The 22,866-nt window shown below is 46.9% G+C and overlaps 1 protein-coding gene across 1 annotated transcript in view; it reads right to left on the bottom strand.

The window, feature by feature from the left end:
* HSD17B12 (hydroxysteroid 17-beta dehydrogenase 12) overlaps positions 1-22,866 on the bottom strand; it is a 176,529-nt gene that overhangs the window by 15,851 nt on the left and 137,812 nt on the right. The window contains exon 7 of the mRNA XM_075545856.1: positions 9,917-9,951. Within this exon, the coding sequence (XP_075401971.1) occupies positions 9,917-9,951 (35 nt within the window). The remainder of the gene's footprint in view (positions 1-9,916; positions 9,952-22,866) is intronic.

Below are 22,866 nucleotides of genomic sequence, written 5' to 3' on the forward strand. Positions count from 1 at the left end.
ACTGCCATTGATTCTGACTCCTAGCGACCCTCTGGGGAAGGGTTGAACTGCCTGGATGGGTTTCTGAGACTCTAACTCTTTATGGAAGTAGAAAGCCTCATCGTTCTCCTGAGGGGTGGCTGGTGGTTTCAAACTGTTCACCTTGAGGTTAGTGGCCCAATGTGTCAACTGCTTTACCACCAGTCCTCCCTGAGAATATACTAGATCTAAGTCTACAAAAGAACAATAGCATTTATACCCAAAGGACACCCAGACGTAGTCTTGGCGTTTCAGTGGGGAAAACACCTACAAAGCTCTGTCTTACCAAGAAGCACACATATTTGCCTAACCAACGCCATACTCGACACCCACCCCACGCAACATAGGCTTCCCTCTCCTCCCCCTCACTCCCGTCTCCCTCCTAGCATAATCTTATTCAGCTCAGTTCTGTCTGAAGCATAAATGACACTCTAGCCGGCTCCCGTCCTTGTTCAGCCTGCCTATGCTTTGTGTGGATGCCGGGGGCTGGTACGTACAAGGCCCCATCTACAAACCCAACCACTCTGTCTCGCGCTAATCCTCCATCTGAGCAGCATCAGTGACGTCAGGCCACAGTCAGACCCAGGAGAACTCAGTTTTAGCAAGCAGAAGTCAAAATGGGCGGTGCAGAGCTGCCCACAGGGCAAGCCTAAAACGGAGCCCTGGGGAAGCTCTCACATCCCTGGGACTTGGGGAATAATTCTAAGATGGGAAGGTACATTGCGAATGTTTGCTGAGATGCTATAATGAAGACTCACGTTGCTCAGACGTTGGTAGGTTTCCTAGTTGATGACAAACAGCCAAGTAAACAAGGAAGGTTTTCAGCGACACAACATGCTTAATTCTTAACGCCGCTTACTTGCTAACAGGCACCCAGGGGTGTCTCAGGGAACAAATTATTGAGCCACTAGACAAAATCCCACAGAAACAAAGCAGGGAACAGTCACGGCTGCTTCGGAAGCCTGGTCTCCCAGAAAAATATTATCTTCAATTACTTGGCCTTCCACAAACCAAACCTTCAACACCTCACCCAACCCTACAAAACGCACATTTATAGCCATGTGCTCTAGAAATAGTCCGTCCCGCCTGTGAAATTCCCCAGAGCAGGACATTCTGGAATTGTCACCTGAATCAAAACATTGCCGAAGACACTACTCTTCTGTAACGGCCCTGCTATTTGATCAGACTCTTGTGGGATCCTTGTCTGGGGCTTTTAATGAAAACATCGCTGCCATCAAGGAAGTGCATCGTCTTCTTGAGGAAGACTCTGATGTCCCTCATCCTGGCTAGGCACTACCAGTGAGAGGGAGTCATGGTAACGGGATGGGGGTGGGGCGTGCTCAGATGCAACTGTGGACCCGGAAACCGCAGGGCCCATCCTAATGTGCACAGGTGTTAAGCGTTTGAGGGCAAGCAAGGGAGAACCTGTCCAAAAAAAGGCACTGGGGGCAAACTCCACAGTACTTTTGTCTCTTGTTAGAGAGCCCCTGTTGGAAGGTCATTCCTTTTTTTAGCTTCATCAGAATCCTGAAATTGGTACAGAGTGTTTTCTCACAGCCTCCAGAGAAGACCGAGACACGTGAAAATAGAGCTTGGAGTCAGAAAGGAATCCGGGAACACAGGGATCAGGTATATAATTAGACCCAGCCATCCAAGTACTTATATTATGCAAATATTGCATTGTTGAAGGAAGTTTGCAAACATTTAGCACATGAAAGCGAAGAACCTGCCCTACGGCACCATAACATGTCATAATTCCACCTTAAGCAATACAGTAAGAAAGCGGCTATTTTTAGCTTTCCCCCAGTTGTTATGGCAACCACCTCCTGGCTCCAGCTGTACACAATGTTTATAATTCCAGGGACGTGGAAAGAGCAAGTTTCCTCTATAATGTAATTATGCACTTTCTACTTCTGTGGTAATAATACCTTAGTTTGATTACAGATACTTGTTTGGTGATAGTCAGGGGCCTGAGGCTATAGTTCTAGGCATCAGAGGGAGAATCAGTAAAGAAAAGGAAAAGGGAAAAAAACACCCCGGTGCTTCACCACAACAAAGGCTCTTTCAGCTTTGTTCAATGGAGACACCAACAGTAGGGAAGGTGCCAAGGGCCTATCTCTGGTGTGTAACCAAGGTGGTCAGGTGGGGTTGACCTGGAGTCATCCTTTCTTACTGGGGGAGTGAGATGGCTGGCCACTCTTGCAGGCAGCTGTAACTAGTGACAGAATTGTGGGCAAGAGTATTGAGGAACCTGCAGCAAAATCATCCATTTCAGTTCACAGCCTAGGATGGCTTTCGGCCAGATCATCTCTGTGATGCAGGGGATGACTAAATATGGTCCTTCTAAGGTGACCAGATTTTAACAATGGTAAAGCGGGACACCATTGATAAAACTGATATCCTGGCGAAACAGCCAATTGTCATGCATTCTTTCCAAAAATCAGAACTTTTTCAAAACCCTGCGGGATATGGGAAAAAATTGGGACTGTCCCACCAAAAGCAGGACGTCTGGTCACCTTCTATCTAGTCACATCACTGGTGCCTGGGGGGGACTGGGCAATGAGGCTCTCTGGCTCACCAAGGGGACTGAGCAGTCTGCTACTCATTCAAACTGGTGTGTGGAATCTGTGATGGTTACAGTTACGTGTCATCTTGGGTGGGCCAAGATTTTCAGGGGTTTGGCAGTTCTGAAATGATCAGTTATGGTAGACTTCTGGGATGATAGCAACGAAATAACACATACCAGAGGGACTCCGCAGAATTCAGCCCAGGAGAGTTGCTTAGAGGGAAATTCAACACTGCTGGAATGCAGGAGGAGCATCATAAAGATAAGTAGGCACAGACCCACGGGGTGTTGAGGGGCTGGGGGCTTTTGGTATACCTCAGTGGAAGCCGGCTGGGGCTTGACCTTGGACCCCCCACTGTCTGCCAGAGCAGGGACCATTTGGAGCATGTAGGGCAGCTTGGTCTCAACAGTCACAGTTTGCAACCACCTGCCTTGGGGCAGATATTGGACCCTGGCAACTCCACGGGCAGGGATCAGGGTTCAGCTACATTGTTGCTCGTTTCCATCTCTTCTCTGTCTAGGAGGGGAGGCTTTTTCTCAACACAGCCACAGCTTGCCGCTGCCGCCTTGGAGCAGGGACTAAACCCTTGCAGCTCCCCTAGCAGGATTGCGACAACTACATTGTGGCATTTTTTTCCATCTCTTCACTATATCTGCCCTCCCCCAAAAGGCTCAGTGGGTTTGCTTTTTAATTTTTTTTGTCTCCTCTTTGTCTCTTTCTTGGTCTCTCACACACTACTGCTAACCTCCAGACCAGTCCCCTTAGCCTAGGACATTTATACCTGTGCCACATCCAGCTAGGTGAACTAGGTCGAGGCTGAAGAAGGCCCTGCTGACCTCCACCAGGGGATATTCTGCTCAATTTCTTACTGGGGAATTCCTGCCTGTGTGCTTGAGGGCCTAAGGCAGCTTGGCCAACACTCCTCAACATTCCAAGCTGCTGCAGGAACCTCTGCCCAACCTCCGCAACACCAAAGCAGGCAACCCACCAGTCTTCTGGGTCACTCCCCTGAAAGGGAAGCCACAGGAGAAGAAAGTGGTAGGTTAATTCCATAGTGAAATAAGCTATAGGCAGTTTGAAGAAGCACTCCTACGAGTCTCCCAGAGAGAGCCAGTGCTCTTCGACTCCTGGGAAAATGGCACCTGGGTCCTCTAAAACAACGCAACGCAAACAGTCATCAGCCCCAACGACCTCAATGAAAAACAGGAGAAGCAAAAAGCAATGGCAGAAGATGTCCTGAACATAATGACATGCATACAAGAAACAGATATTGAGCTGCGACAGAAAGAAATTTTCAGAATGCTACTTGGAGTCATACAGGATATGAGGAAAACAATACAGAAAAATGATGAAATGATAGAAGAGATAAAAGCCATAAACCAAAGGGAAATACAGGAGCTTAGGGAGGAGATAACAAAAACCAGTAGCAGACTCACAGACCTCCAGAATCAACTGGAGGAATCAGAGAACTGCATCAGTGACTTGGAGGACAGCTGAGCAGACTTTAACAAACGTGAACAAAAGTCTAATAAGATCATCAGAGAAGCTGAAGAAAACTTAAGAGCTATGTCTGATGCTATAAAGAGGAACAATATTAGAATTATTGGCTTACCGGAGGAAGACACAACAAAGAAGTCAACTGCCACAATAGTGAGAGAATTCTTGGATGAAAACTTCCCCAGCTTAATGAATGAAAACCAGGCAACCATTCAGAAGGCTGACAAACACCAGCTAGACTGAATCCCAAGAAGAAGTCACCAAGGCAATTAATAGTTAAATTATACAACTTTGAGGAAAAGGAGAAAATCATTAGAGCAGGTAGAGAACAACAAGCAATCACATATAAAGGTTCCCAAATAAGAATATGCTCAGACCTATCAGCAGAAACTATGAAGAAGCGGAGAGAGTGGAGTAATATTCCAAAAATTGAAGGAAAACAATGCAAATCCAAGAATACTCTACCCAGACAAATTATCGATCAAGATAGAGGGAGAAGTAGGAATCTTCCCAGACAAGGAAAAACTCAAAGAATACATTAGAAGAAACACAGCCCTACAAAAGACCCTTGCCAACTCAGTATGGGCAGAAGAATAACATTCACCAAGCATAAATGAGACCACCACATAGAACCACCTCACCCAGAAGCCAAAAAAAGAGAAAACAGAACTCAAGATAGCATTGATTTAAAGATGGGAAGAATGCAAAGGCTGCTGACATAAGCTTTTTAAAAGAGGGGGGTGGGGGCAAAAGGGGCATAGGAAAAAAGCTACGGTATACAAATATTCTTGGGGTGAGGACCAGATAATATGGCAGTGACCAGACCAAATACAGATATACACATAGTAGACTAAATAGAAGGTAGGGAAAGGGGAAAAAAATAATAATAAAAAAGAAAAGGGTAGCGGGGGGCAGAGGGCACTAACCCACCCAAAGGGAGGGTATTGCTTATATCTCCACAGGGAAAGAGGGACCAGACTTCAACCCAGTGCTCCAAGATATGAATGCAACATGCCGGTGTGGAGTAGGGAACCAGTGGAGAGGTCTGGAGGGCCGGCCCCAACCCCAACTACTAAGTGGACACCTGCCCCTCCCCTCAGAAGAATTTGTTTCAAAGGACGGCACTGAATCTACAGCTTCAGAAGAGGGACATATCTGACCAGAGCACACGGGAGCAGATGAAGGGGGAGGAGGAGAGAATGGAGCACATCCTGGCCCACCAGGCTGTGAGGTCGATGTTTCCAATTAGAGCAGCCAGTCGACAGAGAGGACCGTATGGCTGGCCCCACTATGAGACATGATGTCCCTCACTGACCCATAGCCCTATAGGGGACAACAACAGAGACAGTGTAGGAATTGCACCCGATCGGATCCCACCTCACCGAGGCAAAACAATAAGGAGGTGCAACAGAACAGCAAGGGAATGAAGCGGCGAGGTCCCAAGGGAATGCTGAAGGTGGACTTTGGGGCCAGGGCGTGGTGGCACAACAGACTGGACTGGAAAACACACCTAAAGGCCGACAAACAATCCTTGAACTAACTACAAGCTTTTCTTTCCTGCCGTGTCTTTGTCATTGGTTTGTTGTTTTATTATATATTGTTTCTTGGTTTTACTCTGTCTTGTTTTTGTGCATGTTATTATCTCTGTAGGTCTGTCTAAATAAGGTAGGCTGGATGAACAATTGGAGGAGAAAACAACGGGACCAACAGTTCCAAGGGGACATGGGAAAGGGAGAGGTGTGAGGGGGACAAGGGAACAACAAGCGATCCAAATCAGTGGTGAGGAGGGTGTGGGAGGCCTTGTTGAGCATGAACAAGGGTAATGGAACTAAGAGGAATTGCTGAAACTCTGGTGGGAACTGAGCATGATAGTAGGACAGGAGGGAAGTCAAAGGAAATGGAGGAAAGAGCTGGGAGGCAAAGGGCATCTATAGAGGTCTAAATAAAGACATGAACATACACAAATTATTTATATATGAGGATGGGGAAATAGATCTATGTGCATATATTTATAGGTTTAGTATTAAGGTAGCAGAAGGACATTGGGCCTCCACGCAAGTACTCCCTCAATGCAATAATACTTTCTTCTATTAAATTGGCATTCTATGATGCTCACCTTCCCGACACAACTTCTGAAGAGAAAGCAGGTGAACAACCAAATGTGAAGAAAGCTGATGGTGCCCGGCTATCAAAAGATATATAGCATCTGGGGGTCTTAAAGGCTTGAAGGTAAACAAGCGGCCATCTAGCTCAGAAGCAACAAAGCCCACATGGAAGAAGCACACCAGCCTGTGCGATCAGAAGGTGTCAAAGGAATCAGTTATCAGGCATCATCAGAACAAAAAATCTTACCATAGTGAATGGGGGGGGGAATGCGGAGTGGAGACCCAAAGCCCTTTGTAGGCCACTGGACATACCCTTATAGAAGGGTCTTGGGGAGGAGATGAGCCATTCAGGGTACGATGTACGAACGATGAAAAATACAACTTCCCTCTAGTTCCTAAATGCTTCCTACCCCCGCCTCCCCGCCCACTGTCATCCGAATCCTACCTTGCAAGTCTGGCTAGACCAGAGGGTGTACACTGGTACAGATGAGAACTGGAAACATAGGGAATCCAGGGTGGATGATCCCCTCAGGACTAGTGGTGTGAGTGGTGATACTGGGAGGGCATAGGGAGGGTGGGTTGGAAAGGGGGAACCAATTTCAAGGATCTACATGTGACCTCCTCCCTTGGGGACAGACAACAGAAAAGTGGGTGAAAGGAGACATGGGACAGAGCAAGATATGACAAAATAATAATTTATAAATTATCAAGGGTTCATGAGGGAGGGTGAGGGGGGAAGGAGAGAAAAAAAATGAGGAGCTGATGCCAGGGGCTTAAGTGAAGAGCAAATGTTTTCAGAATGATGAGGGCAACGAATGTCCAAATGTGCTTTACATAATTGATGTATGTATGGATTATGAAAAGAATTGTCTGAGCCCCTAATAAAATGAGTTTTTAAAAAAATGATCAGTTTTGGCAGTTCTCTCTCACTGTAGCCAAGCCATCGCTGACTCATCGTGTCCCTGCACTGTCCAACTCCAGGGTTTCTGAGACTGTAACTGTTTACAGCAGTAGAAAGCCCAGTCTTTCTCCCTTGGAGCTGCTGGTGGCTGTCAGCTGCTGGCCATGCAGGTCACTGCCCCATGCCTAACCCCCGAGGCTAGTTATATAGCGATATAATTATTTTCTATTTAACGATCTGATCTGATTAGCCACCATTTGGTGATGTGTTGTAAACCCTAGTACCTGTGATTATGGTTGCTATCTTAATGAGGCAGGATTAGAGTGGGATGCATTTTGAGTCCCCCCATCTTAATAGAGGGTGTGACTCAAGCCAGTGCCCGATTCCCGTCACCCTCCTCACTTATTCAAGCCACGTCGTTGCTCAAGCAGAGGGGCTTTCCTTGAGGGTATGGTCTGCATCAAAGACATAGGAATGCCCTGACAAAGTTCTCCCACTGGCTCTCTAACCAGAATCCAGTTCCTCATCACCTGACTGCCGGTTACTGTCACTGGACCCAGCAGCCTATCGTCTGGCCAGATTTGCCAGATTCCGCAGCTTTGTGAGCAAGCAGCCTGTTGCCTGACCGGCTTCGTTTGGGTTGGTTAGCCCAGCAACTGCGTGAGCCAGGAGAAGTTGCTAGCCTGATGCTCTGAGCACAGAGTTAGGACTCGTCATGCTCCACAACTGTGTGAGCTATGTTCTTCATGGTTCATGAGGGCTGTGACATGCTGCAGCCAATTATGGAACCCCCAAACTAGAAGAGGCACGCTGAGCAGAAGAGTAATTGATGTTAAGGATGATGGAACAGTATAGCAATATGGAAAAGTTGGCCATTTAGGACACCTTCGAGCTCTACTTCAGAGACCCAGTATTGTACTGATCTTTCTAAAGAAATTGACCATATACTTTCCCATTCTCAATTTATCATCAACTCACTTTCTTACATGGAAAAATGCAAGTCACTTTTTGTGTATTCCATGAGGATCCCTGGGTGGTGTGTGATTAGTGCAATTTTGAGTCTAGCCAGAAACGCCGAGGAAGAGCAGTCTGATGATCTACTTCCCCCAGATCAGCCACTGAAAAGCCAATGAAACACAGTTCTGCATGCATGGGGTCACCATGGGTTGGGATAAACTGTGTCTGGTTACTCTGCCAAAGAAAGGGGGTTAATCTTCCCAACAATAAACTTTTTCACAAGCATTGAAATTCCGATGACTCTTTGAATCCAATATTGCTACCACACAAAACGATTTCATAACCTCCCTCTCTCTTTTTTGATATAGCTTTTATGAGCAAACATAAAACTTCTCTTTACCAACACCTCTGTGTTACGAGCATTTCTGTCTTCGTGGATGGATTTACTATCTTGAATTACTACCATGTCACTTGTGGATGTCAAAGCCGGGATTAAGGTAATTGCCCTTCCCAGTTGTACTTGGTCTACCTTAACTTTCCTCTTTTAGGGTTTGGCCACTGCCACTGAAGTACCTGACCACTAGGGGCGCCTTCTCATTGCCAACAAAGAAGAAGCATGCAGGTCTTATAGACTTAGAGGGAAGTTTTACGCAACTAAAGCCAGGAAAATAAGCAAACAGTACACACACGTGTACTGGAATTACACTGAGAGTGTCTTCAGAGGAGCGGTTTTTCAAATGGTTTCTACAGATGGTGCAACAAAATAGATTGCCACCGTCAAGTTTTCTCATCGGAAAAGACAAGGGCCTACTCTTTTAAGGCAAACGAGAACTCAGCCTGCAACAGATACGTACTCCACAAGCACTGGCTGCCGCCCCTGCTTGAAGCTGGCCTTAGAGGCTTCGTAGCAGATGTAGGGCCCCTTAGGTCATCTCATTTCCAAGCTGTGACTTCTCTGGACCTTTTCCAAACTTCCAGCCATTTCATAGATAGATCGAGGCTAGCCAGGCAAGCCCTACATTGAGCACACAGTTGGGCACGCTCAAGATGCCAGCCTAGAGCTTTAGGGGGTATCTCTGAAGGCCAAGTCATCATTCAGGTTTCTCCAAGGAGGACAGTAGAACTTTGTCACAAGTTCACGCTTCATTCTTTTCCCCCAAAACAAGGCCTCTACCACATATTTCTCAGTAAAGGTGCTACGGCTCATAGTGACCCTGTCTAGGATGTCTGAGGCTCAGGCAGCCTCAGTGGCTTCGAACACTAGACCTTGTGGTGAGTGGTCCACTCCTTAGCCCCAGTGCACCACCAGGGCTACTAATGTCTCCTAGTGGAACCCAAACAAGCTAGTACACTGCGGGCTGAGTGTACAGAGCCTTTTCCTCTCGTATGACCTCTTATAATCCCTTAGAAACGGGCCTGCATGTAGAACCTGCTCCTTCATCTCCCAGTAAGAAGGGAAAAGCAGAGGGTGGGTCCTGGGTTGGAGAAACTCCACTGACCCAGGCGCTGACTGAGGAGGGCGGTCAGCTTTAAAAAGGTATTCCCAGGAACATCCCAGGGACGTTCTCCGCCCCCTCAGAAGAGCAGGCAATTGAGTTAGTGATGGTGACTCAGGCAGGCGTTTGAATCCCGATCTAAGGGAGCCACGGCATCCCTGGAGAGGGGAGTGAAAAGGGAATGAGGGGAAAGTCTCCACCGCAGATGACTCACGCTCCACTGTGTGACTCGCCCGGCACATTCCTCCGGCTCCAAGACATGGAGGCGAGGTTCATTAGTCACTTTAATGACTTTTCCAGAGAGAGGGTTCTCCCCTAGAAATAAGAATGAGCTCAGCCTCTCTCTAGTGTGTGTGGTGCGAGCTCGTGACTCACCTTTCTACCATGGCAGGCAGCACCAACTGTGTCATCTGCAAGAAAGAAAAACAAACGGTCGTGATGGCTGAGGAGGCAGGGGGAAGACACAGAGGCAGGCAAGCCCACCCCCACAGGAGAGAAGGGAATTACAAAGCCACTCACCACATCGGCGGAGCACAGTTTCCTTTGTAGACTCTATGTGATTTGGCGTATACAACAGAAACAGATGAACTTACCTAAAACTAGGCTGGTCTGAAATGGAAGAGCTGATCCTGCTCTTATCAACCCTCTTGGACAGAGTAGGACTGTCCAGAGGGTTTCTGGGACAATACAGCTTCCAGGAACAGCCAGCCTCATCTTTCTCCCACAGAGCAGCTGGTGGGTTTGAACCACCAACCTCGAGTTAACAATGCTTACACTCATGGAACCACCTGGGATCCTTAATAATGACATGGAGATCTTCAAACAGTAAAGGATTTATGGTGGCACCTTATGGTTACCCCAGGCTCATCCCGAGAACAGACTACTATATATCTTCACAGGAAATCCCTTACCCACCATGACTACTTAAGCTTTTTAATCTCAAGTGCCCAAGTAATCTTTGCTGGTCAAAAGAAAATAAATTTTTTAATAAGCAGATTATCAAGCGACATGTTGGCAAAGACTAAGTGTATCTTCACATTCATGTCTCTAGCTTTGTTGTTGTTGTTAGGTGCCATAGAGCCAGTTCAGACCCAGAGAGGCCCGAAGCCCAACACAACCAATCACTGCCCTGTCCTGTGCCAATCCCACGCGTGTGCCCATGCTGAGCCCACTGTGGAGGCCACTTTATCCGTCCATCCCACTGAGGGCCTGCTTCTGTCGATGCTTCTCTACTTGGTCAAGCACAGTGGCCTTCTCCAGGGCCTGGTCTCCCCTGAGCAGCATGACCAACGGACACGAGACGAGGCCTCACTGTCCTTGCCTCCAAGGTCTTGTGAAAAACACTCCTCCGACAGAAAGTTAGAGGACCTGTGAGCTCTGGAACCCCAGTGGTGCAAAGGGCGACGGCTGCATTTTGAAAGGAACTCAATCGTGGTAGCTAAACACAGGGACGGCGAGGAGAGGCTCCCTTTCAACTCTGCTTTAGGATCGTTTCAGGCAAAAAAAAGTTCAGAAGGCCAGTGGCTTTAGTCAATGTCACATGGCAATTAACTATGGAGGATAGGACAGGAATCTCCGACCCTCACATCTCATCCGTTCTCTAAGAAACAAATGCTCTTTTGTAGCACACAGGTTTGAAGACATGCCAAGCATAGGAATTTTCTGTCTTGAGGTAATACACTGTCTTAATCAAAACATACAATAGTCTGATGGGGGGAGGGGGGAAATTCCCCCTACAAATACTTTAGAGGAAGAAACATCCATCCATGAACTTTACCAAGGGGGAAACTACCAGAAATTTCTGGCCTCAGCCAATCTTTAGGCCCACAAAAGAAAGACAAAACTGTAAGACTTTGGCTTACATCATTCCATGTAATTCTCTCTTACATTCAAGTCTGAATTTTCCAATTAAACTCATCTGACAGAACAATGAATGGTTGGGGGGGGGGGTAGTAAAGACTGCTAACTGTCCCCCCTCCCCACCAACCTTCATTCATTCTTTTTTCCACAGCAATAGAAAAGTTGGGCATTTGGCTTCTTTCCCATCCCATTTTCCCCATAAAAACTACAATCCCTATCAGTTCTGCACCACATTTGGGACCCCCGGATAGCAGGAAAGGGTTCCTGGAGCACGTGCCTTACCTCCCTCTCTCGAGTCTTTGTCTACGACATGGGGACAGCCAGATCTGAACCTCAAAGGAGGCCAAGTGTGTAACGGACCTAGCAGAGAGAATGGCACAGGGCAGACTCTCGTGAGAAACTAGTGTCCATATTGTCAGCATGAGTAAGTGGTTCAATGACTAACCCAAAGGCTGGCAGTTCGAACCCACCAGCCCCTCCTCAGGAGAAGAGACGGCAATCTATACACATACAGATGAGAGCCTAGGGCACTCGGGCAGTTTCATTTGTCTCCTGGGGCCCCTGTTAAGGTGGGATCATTGTCAGCATGTACCGTGCTATGGGCTACAGCACCCTTAAGTAGATCCAGGCCTACCCTGAAACACGTTGCAGCCCAGACATACTGTGTGGGCATCGAGTTCACACGCAAGTTTGGGGAAATTCCATCAACTGTTTGAAAATACTGCCATTCGGATCACCATGGGGTGGTAGAAATGTTCTAGAATTAGACTGCAGTGTTCTACGATTGGAGCCCTGGTGAAGTAGTGGATCATGACAGCAGTGAGTTTGTTCTAAGATTGGAATTCATGCTTTAGACAGATACATGTTATGGTTATTTAAACCATCCCACAGTAAAGTTCAGTGAAAAAAATATTTCCATAACTACATGGGTAAAAAATTAGAACCACTAAGTGCTACCTGATGCTACTTTATCAAACACAGGAGGTAAAGGAACACTATAGATTTGTAGCCTAGAGCAACACGAAGCAGGAAAGAGCCATTCTTCTGTTCTGGAGAGTGTTTGTCCTTAAAGATCTGGGCCACTGTCCGGTGGGAAAGCAGAGAGAGAAATCTCTACCACCCGATGCTGTACAATGGTACAACAGAGACGAGGGCAGAGGGCAGCAGCAGCAGAAGAAACAGCGCTGTCTGGGGAATGGAGCAGAGTTTTGCAGATTACATTTCAATTAAATTCAGAAAGACTAAATTGTAAGTAGGAGCTGATTCAAACAGAACACACTGCCATTGAGTCCATTCCGACTCACAGCAACCTCGATGAAGGAGAAACACTGCCCCGGTGAGGTACTGAGGCTGCAAATCTCTGTTTGTGGTATTAGGTGTCACGGGGCGGGTATTAGTGTCACATCGTGACCTATGTACAAAGGAACAAAACACGGCCTGGGCCTTTACCACCCCCAGTTGTTCTTGTCTGAGCCCAGTGGTGCAGCCACCGTGTCAATCTATTTTATCAAAGGTCTTCCTCCTTTTTAGCTTCCCTTCTAGTCTACCAAGAATGATGTCCCTTTTTGCAGACTGGTCTCTCCTGATGACCTGTCCAAAGAATGTGAGATGAATCAAGCCATCCTTGCTTCTAAGGAATATTTTGCCTTTACTTCTTCCTGGACAGATTTACTTGTTCTTCTGGCCATCCCTGGTCCTTTCAATACTCGTTGTCAGTACTATAATTTAAATTCAGCGATTGGTCTTCGGGCTTCCTTATTCAATGTCTACCTTTCACATGCAAATGAAGAGCTTGAACATGCCATGGCCTGGGTCAGGCACGTCTTCGTCCTCAAGGCAACATTCTTGCTTTTCAACGCTTTAAACACGGTCTTGCACAGCACCTTTACCCAGTGCAGTGCATCCTTTGATCTGACGGCTGCTTCCGTGAGCGTTGACTGTGGAGCCAGCAAGATGGAATCCTTGGCAATGTCAAGCTTTCCTCCGTTTATCAGGATGTTATTTACCTATTAGTCCAGTTGTGAGATGTGTTTTGTTTACATGGAGTTGTTGTCCAGACTGACGGCTGCAATCCTTGACTTTCATCAGCAAGAGCTCCAAATCCTCCGCCTCACCTTCAGCAAGCAAGGTGTGTTACCTGCATATCGCAGGTTGTTAACGGGCCTTCCTCCGTTCCTGATGCCACATTCTTCTTTATATAAGGGACCCAGCTTCTCTGATGATTTGCTGAGCATATCATCTTTATGCAGATAGAAACCCTCACCTTTCTCCTTCAGAGCAGCTGGTAGGTTCAAACTGCTGATCTTGAGGTTAGCAGTCCAACATGTAAGAACCATTGACAACGATTTCACTCTACGAAGATCGACTATTAACGTCCATGGAAGCAGTGCAGAAATCAAATGATGTATTGCACTCGGAAAATCTGCTACAGAAGAACTCGTCACACGGTTTCAGAAAATCAAAGATTGTCGGCCGCGTTGAGGACCAAGGTGCTTCTGGTCTGAGCGAGGGTCTTTTCAGTGGTTTCATGTGCATGCAAGAAAAGGGGAACCAGAAGAACTGATAAACTCTGATTAGGGTGTTGATGAAGAAGAATGAACGTGCTGGGCCATAAAGAGCAAGCATATGGGACACAGACAAATCCGTCTTGGAAGAAATACAACCACAAGTTCCATAGCGGTCAGGATGGCACGGCTTTGGTTTGCTTACTTTGGACACAGCAATAGGAAACATTGGCCAATAGAAGATAAGATCATGTTTGGTAACGTGGGCTTTGTCCTCCCGCTCTATCTGACCACTCGATCTCCTGAGATAGACTGACCACTAGGAAAACCAAATTCCCACCATTCACAGGAGGCTGCCAGATACAATGGGAGCGGGAAGAGGAATGAGAGAAACCTCCAGATGACGCAATGGCCTCAAACCACACTGACCGAGAAGACAAAGACGTAAGAATGGGGGCAGGCAGCACTGTTAACCTCTCCTACCGGAGTCAGAAGAAGGAAAAAGAAAAACAGCCACTAGGAAGGAAAGAATGCCAAGGGTCAAGGTGTTGAGAAAAACAACAAGGTGCGCCCTGCAGGGCTTCTGGTAGAATGATTAATGTAAGGCTATCCAAGGCGAAAACGAGGGTCGCATGCTGCTACACAGGGTCGCATGCTGCTACACGTGGCTGGCCAGTTGCACTTGCGTTTAGCCCCACCTCCTGGACTGCCTTCCGTGCAGGGACAGACAGATGCACACAGGCCTGTGAAGACGCGGGGAGAGTTCCATTGTAAAGATAGTTTATATGCATCCTTAACAGTATCTGAGAACATTTTTATTAAGCACATTTCATAAGGGGACCATAATACTCAGCTAATGTATCGTTATCATGAAGAAGTCCCCAAGCATTTAGTGAAGAGAATCTATTTTTCAGTTCCCTAAAGTCCCGAGATCACCAGAAACAGAATGAAGACCAGTAATAAGCATGTCCTTATCCAGGCACACACGTGTGTGCGTGTGTGTATGCTTATGCAATTATATGAAGGAATGACTTTGCTAGACAAGGTGGGGTACTAAGAGGAGCACACAGGAACAGCGCATGCCCGCTTAGCTCTCCTCCCAAAGTATTGCCAAGCAAATTAGACGAGACAAAATGAAACCCCACAGGACATAATGATATTGATAAAATTATACCCACAGCATGCTAAAGATAAAATGGTTTTTAACATCTGCAATGTATATGACATGCTCAAACCATATTCTTCATGCATGTGGATTAAAATGTAAGGAGTTGATCACAGTTGCATCTTATGTGTGAGAAGAAATGTAGTAACAATAGAGGAAACAGTGTTTCAGCACCTGAGTATTAAAACACTTGGTGAATGATCAAATCAGAAAAGACACATGTGCTTGAGAAAAAATTAAATTCTTTCATAAGTTTCCCCATTTACACTATGTCTCCAAATTATTTCTCCTTGCTATCACAATGGAAAACCTCAATCTCTCTCTCTCTCTCTCTCTCTCTCTCTGTCTGTCAAATAATGGTGGCACCATTGGTTAAGTGTGGAACTGCTAACTGCAAGGTCAGCAGTTCAAACTCATTTGCCACTCCTTGGGCAGAAGATGAGGCTGTCTGCTTGCATAAGGATTTACAGCCGCAGAAACCCTTTTTGAAGGCAGCTATGACCAGAATCAACTTGATGGCAGTGGGTTTGGTTTTGAAAAGCTTCAGGAAAGTTAACCTAAAATCTGCATGTCTCCACAAATCTGACTAAACCATCTTCCATTTAACCAGATGATAAAGTCCAATAAATCCAACTTGAAGTCTTCTTTCTTTGGGCCCAAAATAGAAACAGATCTCAGTACTCTGCGTAAGTAAAAAGGCTCACTATGCTCATATCAAATTCAACTCTCGGTAACATCAAGTGTTAGGATATTTTAACAAAGTTGTTAGCAGCCTCATTTTACTTTACATGCATTGACTTTTATCTTGCTATCTGGTTATTTATACCAAATACACCAAGCTTTTCTGTGCAGCTGCACTTGTCTATCCGAATCCCATTTCACAGCTCACAAGCTGTTTCTGGAGTTAACTCAATGTGCTAATTCAGGCCTTCTGCAGGTGATCACTGTTGCAGGAGGAAATGTTTTGTGTCTCTGACTATATTTGTGAGGGGGTTGCCATAAGCTGTGCATCTAGTGGCTGAGACCACTAGAGCAGCAGCGGTAGCATGGCTTCTATGCATGTTTTCTTCCATGTGGATGTTGTTTACGAAAGCGTACCAACCACCATTCACTCATCCACCCCGACTCAGAGTAGAACATCCCCACTGGGTCTCTGAGGCGCTCAATCTTTACGGGTTAATTAAGCCTCACTTTCCTCCTGTGGAGTGACTGATGGACTTGAACCACCAACTTTCAGTGAGTAGCCTGACACGTAACCCACTGTGCCATCAGGACCTCTCCACAAGTATACAGCGACATTTTGTACTGAGTTAGTAATTACAAACGTTATTGCAACTGAAGTGTTTCGAGAAAAATGTTTTTCCACAAGTAAAATGTTCTCTCTCTCACTTCTATAGCATCCATAATCATGCATGGAAAAGGAACTATCTCATCTACTCAACTTAGGTCTCCTACTGTTTAGTATGAACACAGATCAAATTCCAATTATTGTTGTATTACATAACCTTTCACATTTGGGGGTGGGGGCAATAACACTACAAAGCACATTACTGTATAATGCTCAAAGACCCAAATGAAAAATTACAAGAAAATTCAAGACGCTTCAGTAACATTAGAAAACAAATTCAAAACCATACTCACTTCCATTGCGTCGATTCCCACACAAAGCAACCCTATAGAACTGCCCATGTGGGTTTCCAAGACTAACTCTTCCCAGGCGACAGCCTCGCCTTTCGCCTAAGGAGCCGAGTCGTGGTTTCACACTGCTTGCCTGGCGATTAGCTGCCCAAAGTGTAACCACTATGACACCAGAGCTCCTCAGAAAACAAAGGCCGCCACCTCCATCACCATGGCAGACAGGTGGACAATAGGGACTAACAACTCTCCCTAGAACTCCAGCAGTGTCCCCAGGGTTCCAGGCTTTTCAATCAGCCACTAACGGCCTCCTCCAACCCCAAAGAAACCTGCTTGGAGTAAACAGGGTCTGAATTCAAGCAACTCTAAAATGAACCCACATGGTTTAAAAGAACAACAACTTCTCAGATGCAAATGCCTTCAACTTTCCATTGGAATCATTAAAGCTATTTTTTAGAACCATGGTATAACAGTGAAAGGAGTTACATAAAGCAACAGCAAGGTTACACAATAGCTAGCTGGGAGAAACTGGATGGTAAAGGCCTGGGAGCCACACTGGAAGGACACAGCTCACGTTCCTTTGAGCTCTGTGATACAGAGAATAGAGCTTAATTAGAAATTCTTGGCACCGTACCTGTATGGCTAACATGATATTTACCGCACAGGGGGTAGAAAGCCTAATTAGATAAGTTTTTAATGCTTGAGATCCCCAAGCATGATTTGAATCTCCTCTTTATTAATGCTGAAGTTTTTAGGGACATAAAGAACCCTGCTTTCCGATGTCTCCCGCCCTACACTGCTTAATCTTTAAGGCAACTTGACACCATGAAGAAAAAAAATAATTTTTTCCTTTTGTAGCGAATTCTGCTTTATCTGATATTAAAATAATTTAATAATTTTTGTTATTAAATTATTTAACATCAGATAAACTTTCCAGACTAGAGAGTTCCATGCCAATTAATCATCATGACCCGCAAGCCATAACTGATAAGCTGCCAACACAGAGAAGAATAAAGCGAATGCATATACTGTCATAACCTGTTGAGCATACTACTATAGGCTGAGAGTTTTCACTACGTATTATTATTTTTCTTAATGTTGGCTGACTTCTCAAGTGTGACGTACTCGGTGTACCCCAGACTACTGACGCTCTCACCTCTATGCATGGCACTGCTCCAATACCCCAGCTCCTCTGCGAGCTGGAAGGATCCTTGGATGGGTTCTTCAATGATGCCTTTATTGTGGACGTGAGCAGACCACGGGCAGAGCGGGCTGTCCTGCAGGGGTATTTTGTCATTAAACCTGAAGCAGGTCATTGCTAGGAAGCCCTGAGGGCTACATGTAAATAGACCCAGTAATTGGGCCGTGTTTCAGGACTATAGAGATAGCTGATTTTCACTTGGATGGAAAGACTCTAGATATTAACTTGGAATGTCCATACCCAGAAGAGCCCTGGGTTAAGGGTGGGTGGTTCATAATCTCCTTCCTGCAACTTATTGATTTCCTAACGTAGTTCACTTAAATTCTTGGGGCAACTGAACTGCTGAACGGCGAGCTTCTTTTCATTGATTTCCAAATTAACAGAGGGTGCCCCCTAATGGTACTGTTGTTACACACCAGATGCATAGAGCCTGGTTAAGGAGACAACAAAGGAGTCTCTGCTTTGATGGGCCCAACCAAGCATTTGTCATCTACTCCACGGGCAGGGCACGGCACTAGACACTGGGCTGAGACATCGACAGTAAATATCAGGAGTGGGGAAAAGGATTTTCAAAAGCATGCAGAGGGCTGGGGCCCCTGCAGGCTATGATGTCAGAGAACCATGGAGATAGAAAAGATGGATTTAATGAAAGTCATCCATTCCAATTCCTTAGCTCTGTCGAGCAGATGGGCCATTGGGATAGATCAGACATTCGGGGTTGGTTGCTTGGAACAAGGGAACTCACATACAAATGCCACATAAGTGAGGTAAAGCCGGAGCAGACAGCAGAGACAGGGGGTGAGGGTGGGACGGGGGGCTGTGGTGACCAGGGGTGCAGGCTGCACTCCTTAGCAGCCTCAGCTACTATTCACCTCTACGTGTTCGTCCCCATGCAGTACGTAAGGTCTCTTTTCCAAGAGAAACTAAAGATGTGGGAGTGAAAAGATTCCAACTTTTGAAAACACTGCCTGAGCCAGCGAAAATGCTGGTGGGCCACCCCCACCCCATAAACCATTGGTTTGCAATCCTTGTCCTAGATCCAGGAAGGCAGCTCACTTCCTTCCCATTCCACTTCTTAGATGTCCAAAGGTGAGGCGTTCTCAAAGACGACCTCAGTAAACAGCAGCGATGATCCAAAGCAAGTACAGGCCTTCTCCCCAATCGAGTCAGAAAGAGTTGCCTCCCAGCCTTGCGGGAGGCCTGCAGGGAACAGGGGGGCTTCTGACGTGAGAATGTCCCCTCGGACCTGGGCTGGTTTGAGTGCTGATGGTGAGCTTCTTCGTGGTCTCTTACCACAGATGCAGTCAACCGCAGTTACAACTCGGGGGAAAGAAGATCCAAATCCTCACACCTGAGCCAATAGGCAACATCAGGCTAAATGGAAAAGGGACTAAAGTTGTCAAGGATTTTGTCTTGCTTGCACCCATAATCACTGATCATGGAAGCAGCAATCAAGAGATCAAACTGCATTGGGGACATCTGGTGCACAAGACCTCTCTAGAGGGTTGAAAATCAAGTTATTTGAGGACAGACGAAGGTGCACCTGACCCAAGCCATGGTACTTTCAATGGTCTCATACGCATGTGAAAGTGGGACACTGACTACGGAAGCCCAAAGAAGCAGTGTTTAGTGTTGGCAGAGAATATTGAAAGTACCATGGACTGCCCAAGGAACAAGCAAAGCTGTTTGGGGAAATACAGCCACAATGCATCTTAAGAATGGTGAGACTTGGTCTCACATACTTTGGACATGCATTTAGAGACCAGTCGCTGGAGAAGGACAGCGTTCTTGGTACAGAAGAGGGGCAGAGAAAAAGAGGTGGGGCCTCTACAAGATGGACTGACACCAGGGCACCAACAACAGGCTCACACGTAGCACCAGTCGTGAGGATGGTGCAGCGCTGCGCAGTGCTGCGTTCTGTTGTGTAGAGGGTCGCTACGACACCTAGCAACAACAACAACAAAAGTGAAACTGAAAACCCAGGGAGGGGAAGACATGCAATGCACCCTACCCCCTCCCCATTGCCAAGTCCATGATGAGTGGAATTCAGAAAGCAGGGAATACACAGGCCTTCCACGGGAAGGGAGCAGCCTGAGAGAAGAATTGCTGGGAAGAGTTTATACCTCCCAAGGGGCTCAAATGGTGATGAACAAAATTTCCAAGAACAGTCTGGCCTCGGGAAGGCAGGACACCACCAAAGTTGCCAAATGCAGAAAAACAAGAAAACCAACTCAAAACCAACCAGTTCAAATGATCGCTTTCAGAGCTTGTCTTTGGATCGCTGTGGAATTCAGTGTGCAGCCGCGCGGACACTGGACCTCTTTACCCATCTCTGGACATTGGGACACTTCTTCCCTTTCCCATGACTTCTTCACGAGTGAATTCTATTCGTAAGCTCTCTCGGGGTTCTGGGGTGGAACCCCCTCCAGACATAAACCCAGGACAATTCTAGAGGCGTGGGACTGAGCACCAGCGGCAGGGGGTCAAGAGCCCCTGACCCCACCCCCGATGGCCTGAGGTCTGCGTTCTTGAGAAGCAAGCCTCTCTGAGCTCTTCGTCACGGAGCAGCTGAACTCCTAGGGGAAGCCCGGGCTACGAGGACCTTCTTGTCCGGGAGGCAACTCGATCTACCCACTGTCGATCACCTATCAAGACCTTCAAAGCCACCCACCTTTTTACCTCAGAATCGACCGCTCCTGGGGAATCAGAACAACACTAAACTTAACCCTGAAGGATTTGGAGGCAATGCAGAAAAACTGGCAACAAAGCTTCTGAACATGACAGGGTTGCCCCAGAGCCGTAGTAGAATCAGTATGATTCCAGGTAACAGGACAGCTCAACTACATAAGCCACTGGGAGCAAGCAGAGGAAGACGCCCACACTACTGGGCAAGGTTTTTAAAAATGAAGTAACCAGCAAGAAGTGGGAGAAAAATAGTCAGATGGCCTGAAGAGTGAAACTGGACCCTGTGATGAAGCATCAGGGATCCACAGTTCCCACTATTCTACCTAATGCTCCATTCCCAATATTCCCTGGACCACAACACAGCCACTCCATCTGGTCTAAGGATATTTCACGCTCACCCTTGCTCTGCAGTTGAGAGGATGGCAGGGGACCGGCAGTGTTTCATTGAGCTGTGCGTGGGGTCTCTGTATGAGTCAGAGTCCAATGGATGGGGCCTAACAACAAACAATAAATACAAAATGTGGATCTTGGGCAACTTTTTCTAATCATCTGACCTACCGAGCCAGGGCAGAAACATATGGGCCCAAGCAATATGCCTGGGCCTAAACAGATCTAGTGAAGCAAGATCTTTCCATGTTCATAGAGTACGCGGCACAGGACGTATAAGATGCTGCTGCTAGGGGCCCACCCAGCAAACATCTCTACATTTGGAGGTACTGGTCCAATGTCACAAAGGCTAGCAGCTCTCTCCACTCTCATCTGGGGTGCTAGACAACAACTGTCCTGTGGCTTGGTGAAGAGAGAAAATCTGGACCAAGGAAAGGCGGTTCTCCTTAGACAGGCCCTTTCTGATACGCTGACTGACGTGGCAGGCTGTAGACCTTCGTGCTCTGGCTCCCCTGATGTGCAAGCCCACTGCCTCATAAAGACCCTGTGTAAGGACAGAGAAGAAAGTGCCCACAAGGTTTCTGTGCTGTGCTGTAAGGAGGCTTCCAAAAGTTCGCGGAGAAATGCAGACTGCCACACCTTTCTTCCACGGTACCACTGGTGGGCCTGACCTGCTTTCAGTGAGCAGCCAAGTGCTCAGCCACTGTGCCGCCAGGCTCCTTTACCAGACGGCTGGTCCTCATGAAACCTAAGGTTCTAGGTCAGACCAGTTTCTATCGCTCAAGTCAGATCTGGGCTCCAAAAGGTCACTGCTACCGAAAAATAGGATGTAACAAATAGTCCACTGAAGGAAAATAGGCACATTTCACCAAAATATGAGGGAGTGCCCCCCAAAATGGAAAAGAAGCCCCGCTAGGTAGCTCTTGTAATAGACATTTCCCCCCTAGGTGAACAACTCGCAACTCTCTGAGTTAGTACGCCCAGTGGCCTAGCCTGGAACGTTCTCTCTGGTCACAGTGAATTTTTTCATAAATTCAGTTTTAATTGAACCTCGTTTCTTGTGATGGTCAATTTAAGAGCACAGCATGCAGCTGTGAAAGTCTGTCTCCTGCTTGAGAGAAATGCTGAACACAGCTATGGCAAAACTCAAGCGCAAGAGTGGTTTTCTCTGTTCACAAAAGGTGAAATGTCGATGAGGGCAAACCTCATTCAGCATCCTGAATGGACGAAACTGTCGACAATGTTCTGCTCGAAGACCACCGATAATGATCCAATGAAGACATGGGGACGTGATCTGGACGGTCTTGAAACTCAGTTCAGCAAGTTTTAACAGAAGATTTGGGAATGAGAAGGGTCGCTGCAAAATTTGTGCGTGGGGCTCTGACTGACCCGGAAAAAGATCATCGAGTGGAAACATGCTGCGCTTTGAAAGAACAGCTCCAAAGCGACCCAGACTTCCCCCGCAAGACAACAACTGGTGATGGGACACGGTGCTGTTCTTACGCTCCCGAAAGCAAACATCAATCAAGCCAGTGGAAGACACCATCGTCTCCTTACGCCCCGCCCCCCAAAAGCTTGTCATGTGAAATCAAAGATCGAGACGATGCTCACTTGTTTTTGTGATGTGAAGAGCATAGTGCATCCAGCAGGTCAGACTGTACCAAGCTTTCTGAAAAGATTGTGTTTAACAGCGCGCGACAAAAACGGCCTGATCTGTGGCAGACGGGGACTGGGTTCGCCACCATAGCAATGCACGCGCTCACGGAGCAATCTCAGTGTGCCAGTTTGGGGCAAAAACCAGCATGCCTCTCTAGCCCCAGGCACCTGACTCACCTGACCTCGCTCTGTGGGCCTTTTCTTAGTTTGTTTCCTTGAATGAAGAGGGACA

The sequence above is a fragment of the Tenrec ecaudatus genome, chromosome 4, assembly GCF_050624435.1.
Source record: "Tenrec ecaudatus isolate mTenEca1 chromosome 4, mTenEca1.hap1, whole genome shotgun sequence".
In the NCBI taxonomy this organism is placed as follows: Eukaryota; Metazoa; Chordata; class Mammalia; order Afrosoricida; family Tenrecidae; genus Tenrec; species Tenrec ecaudatus.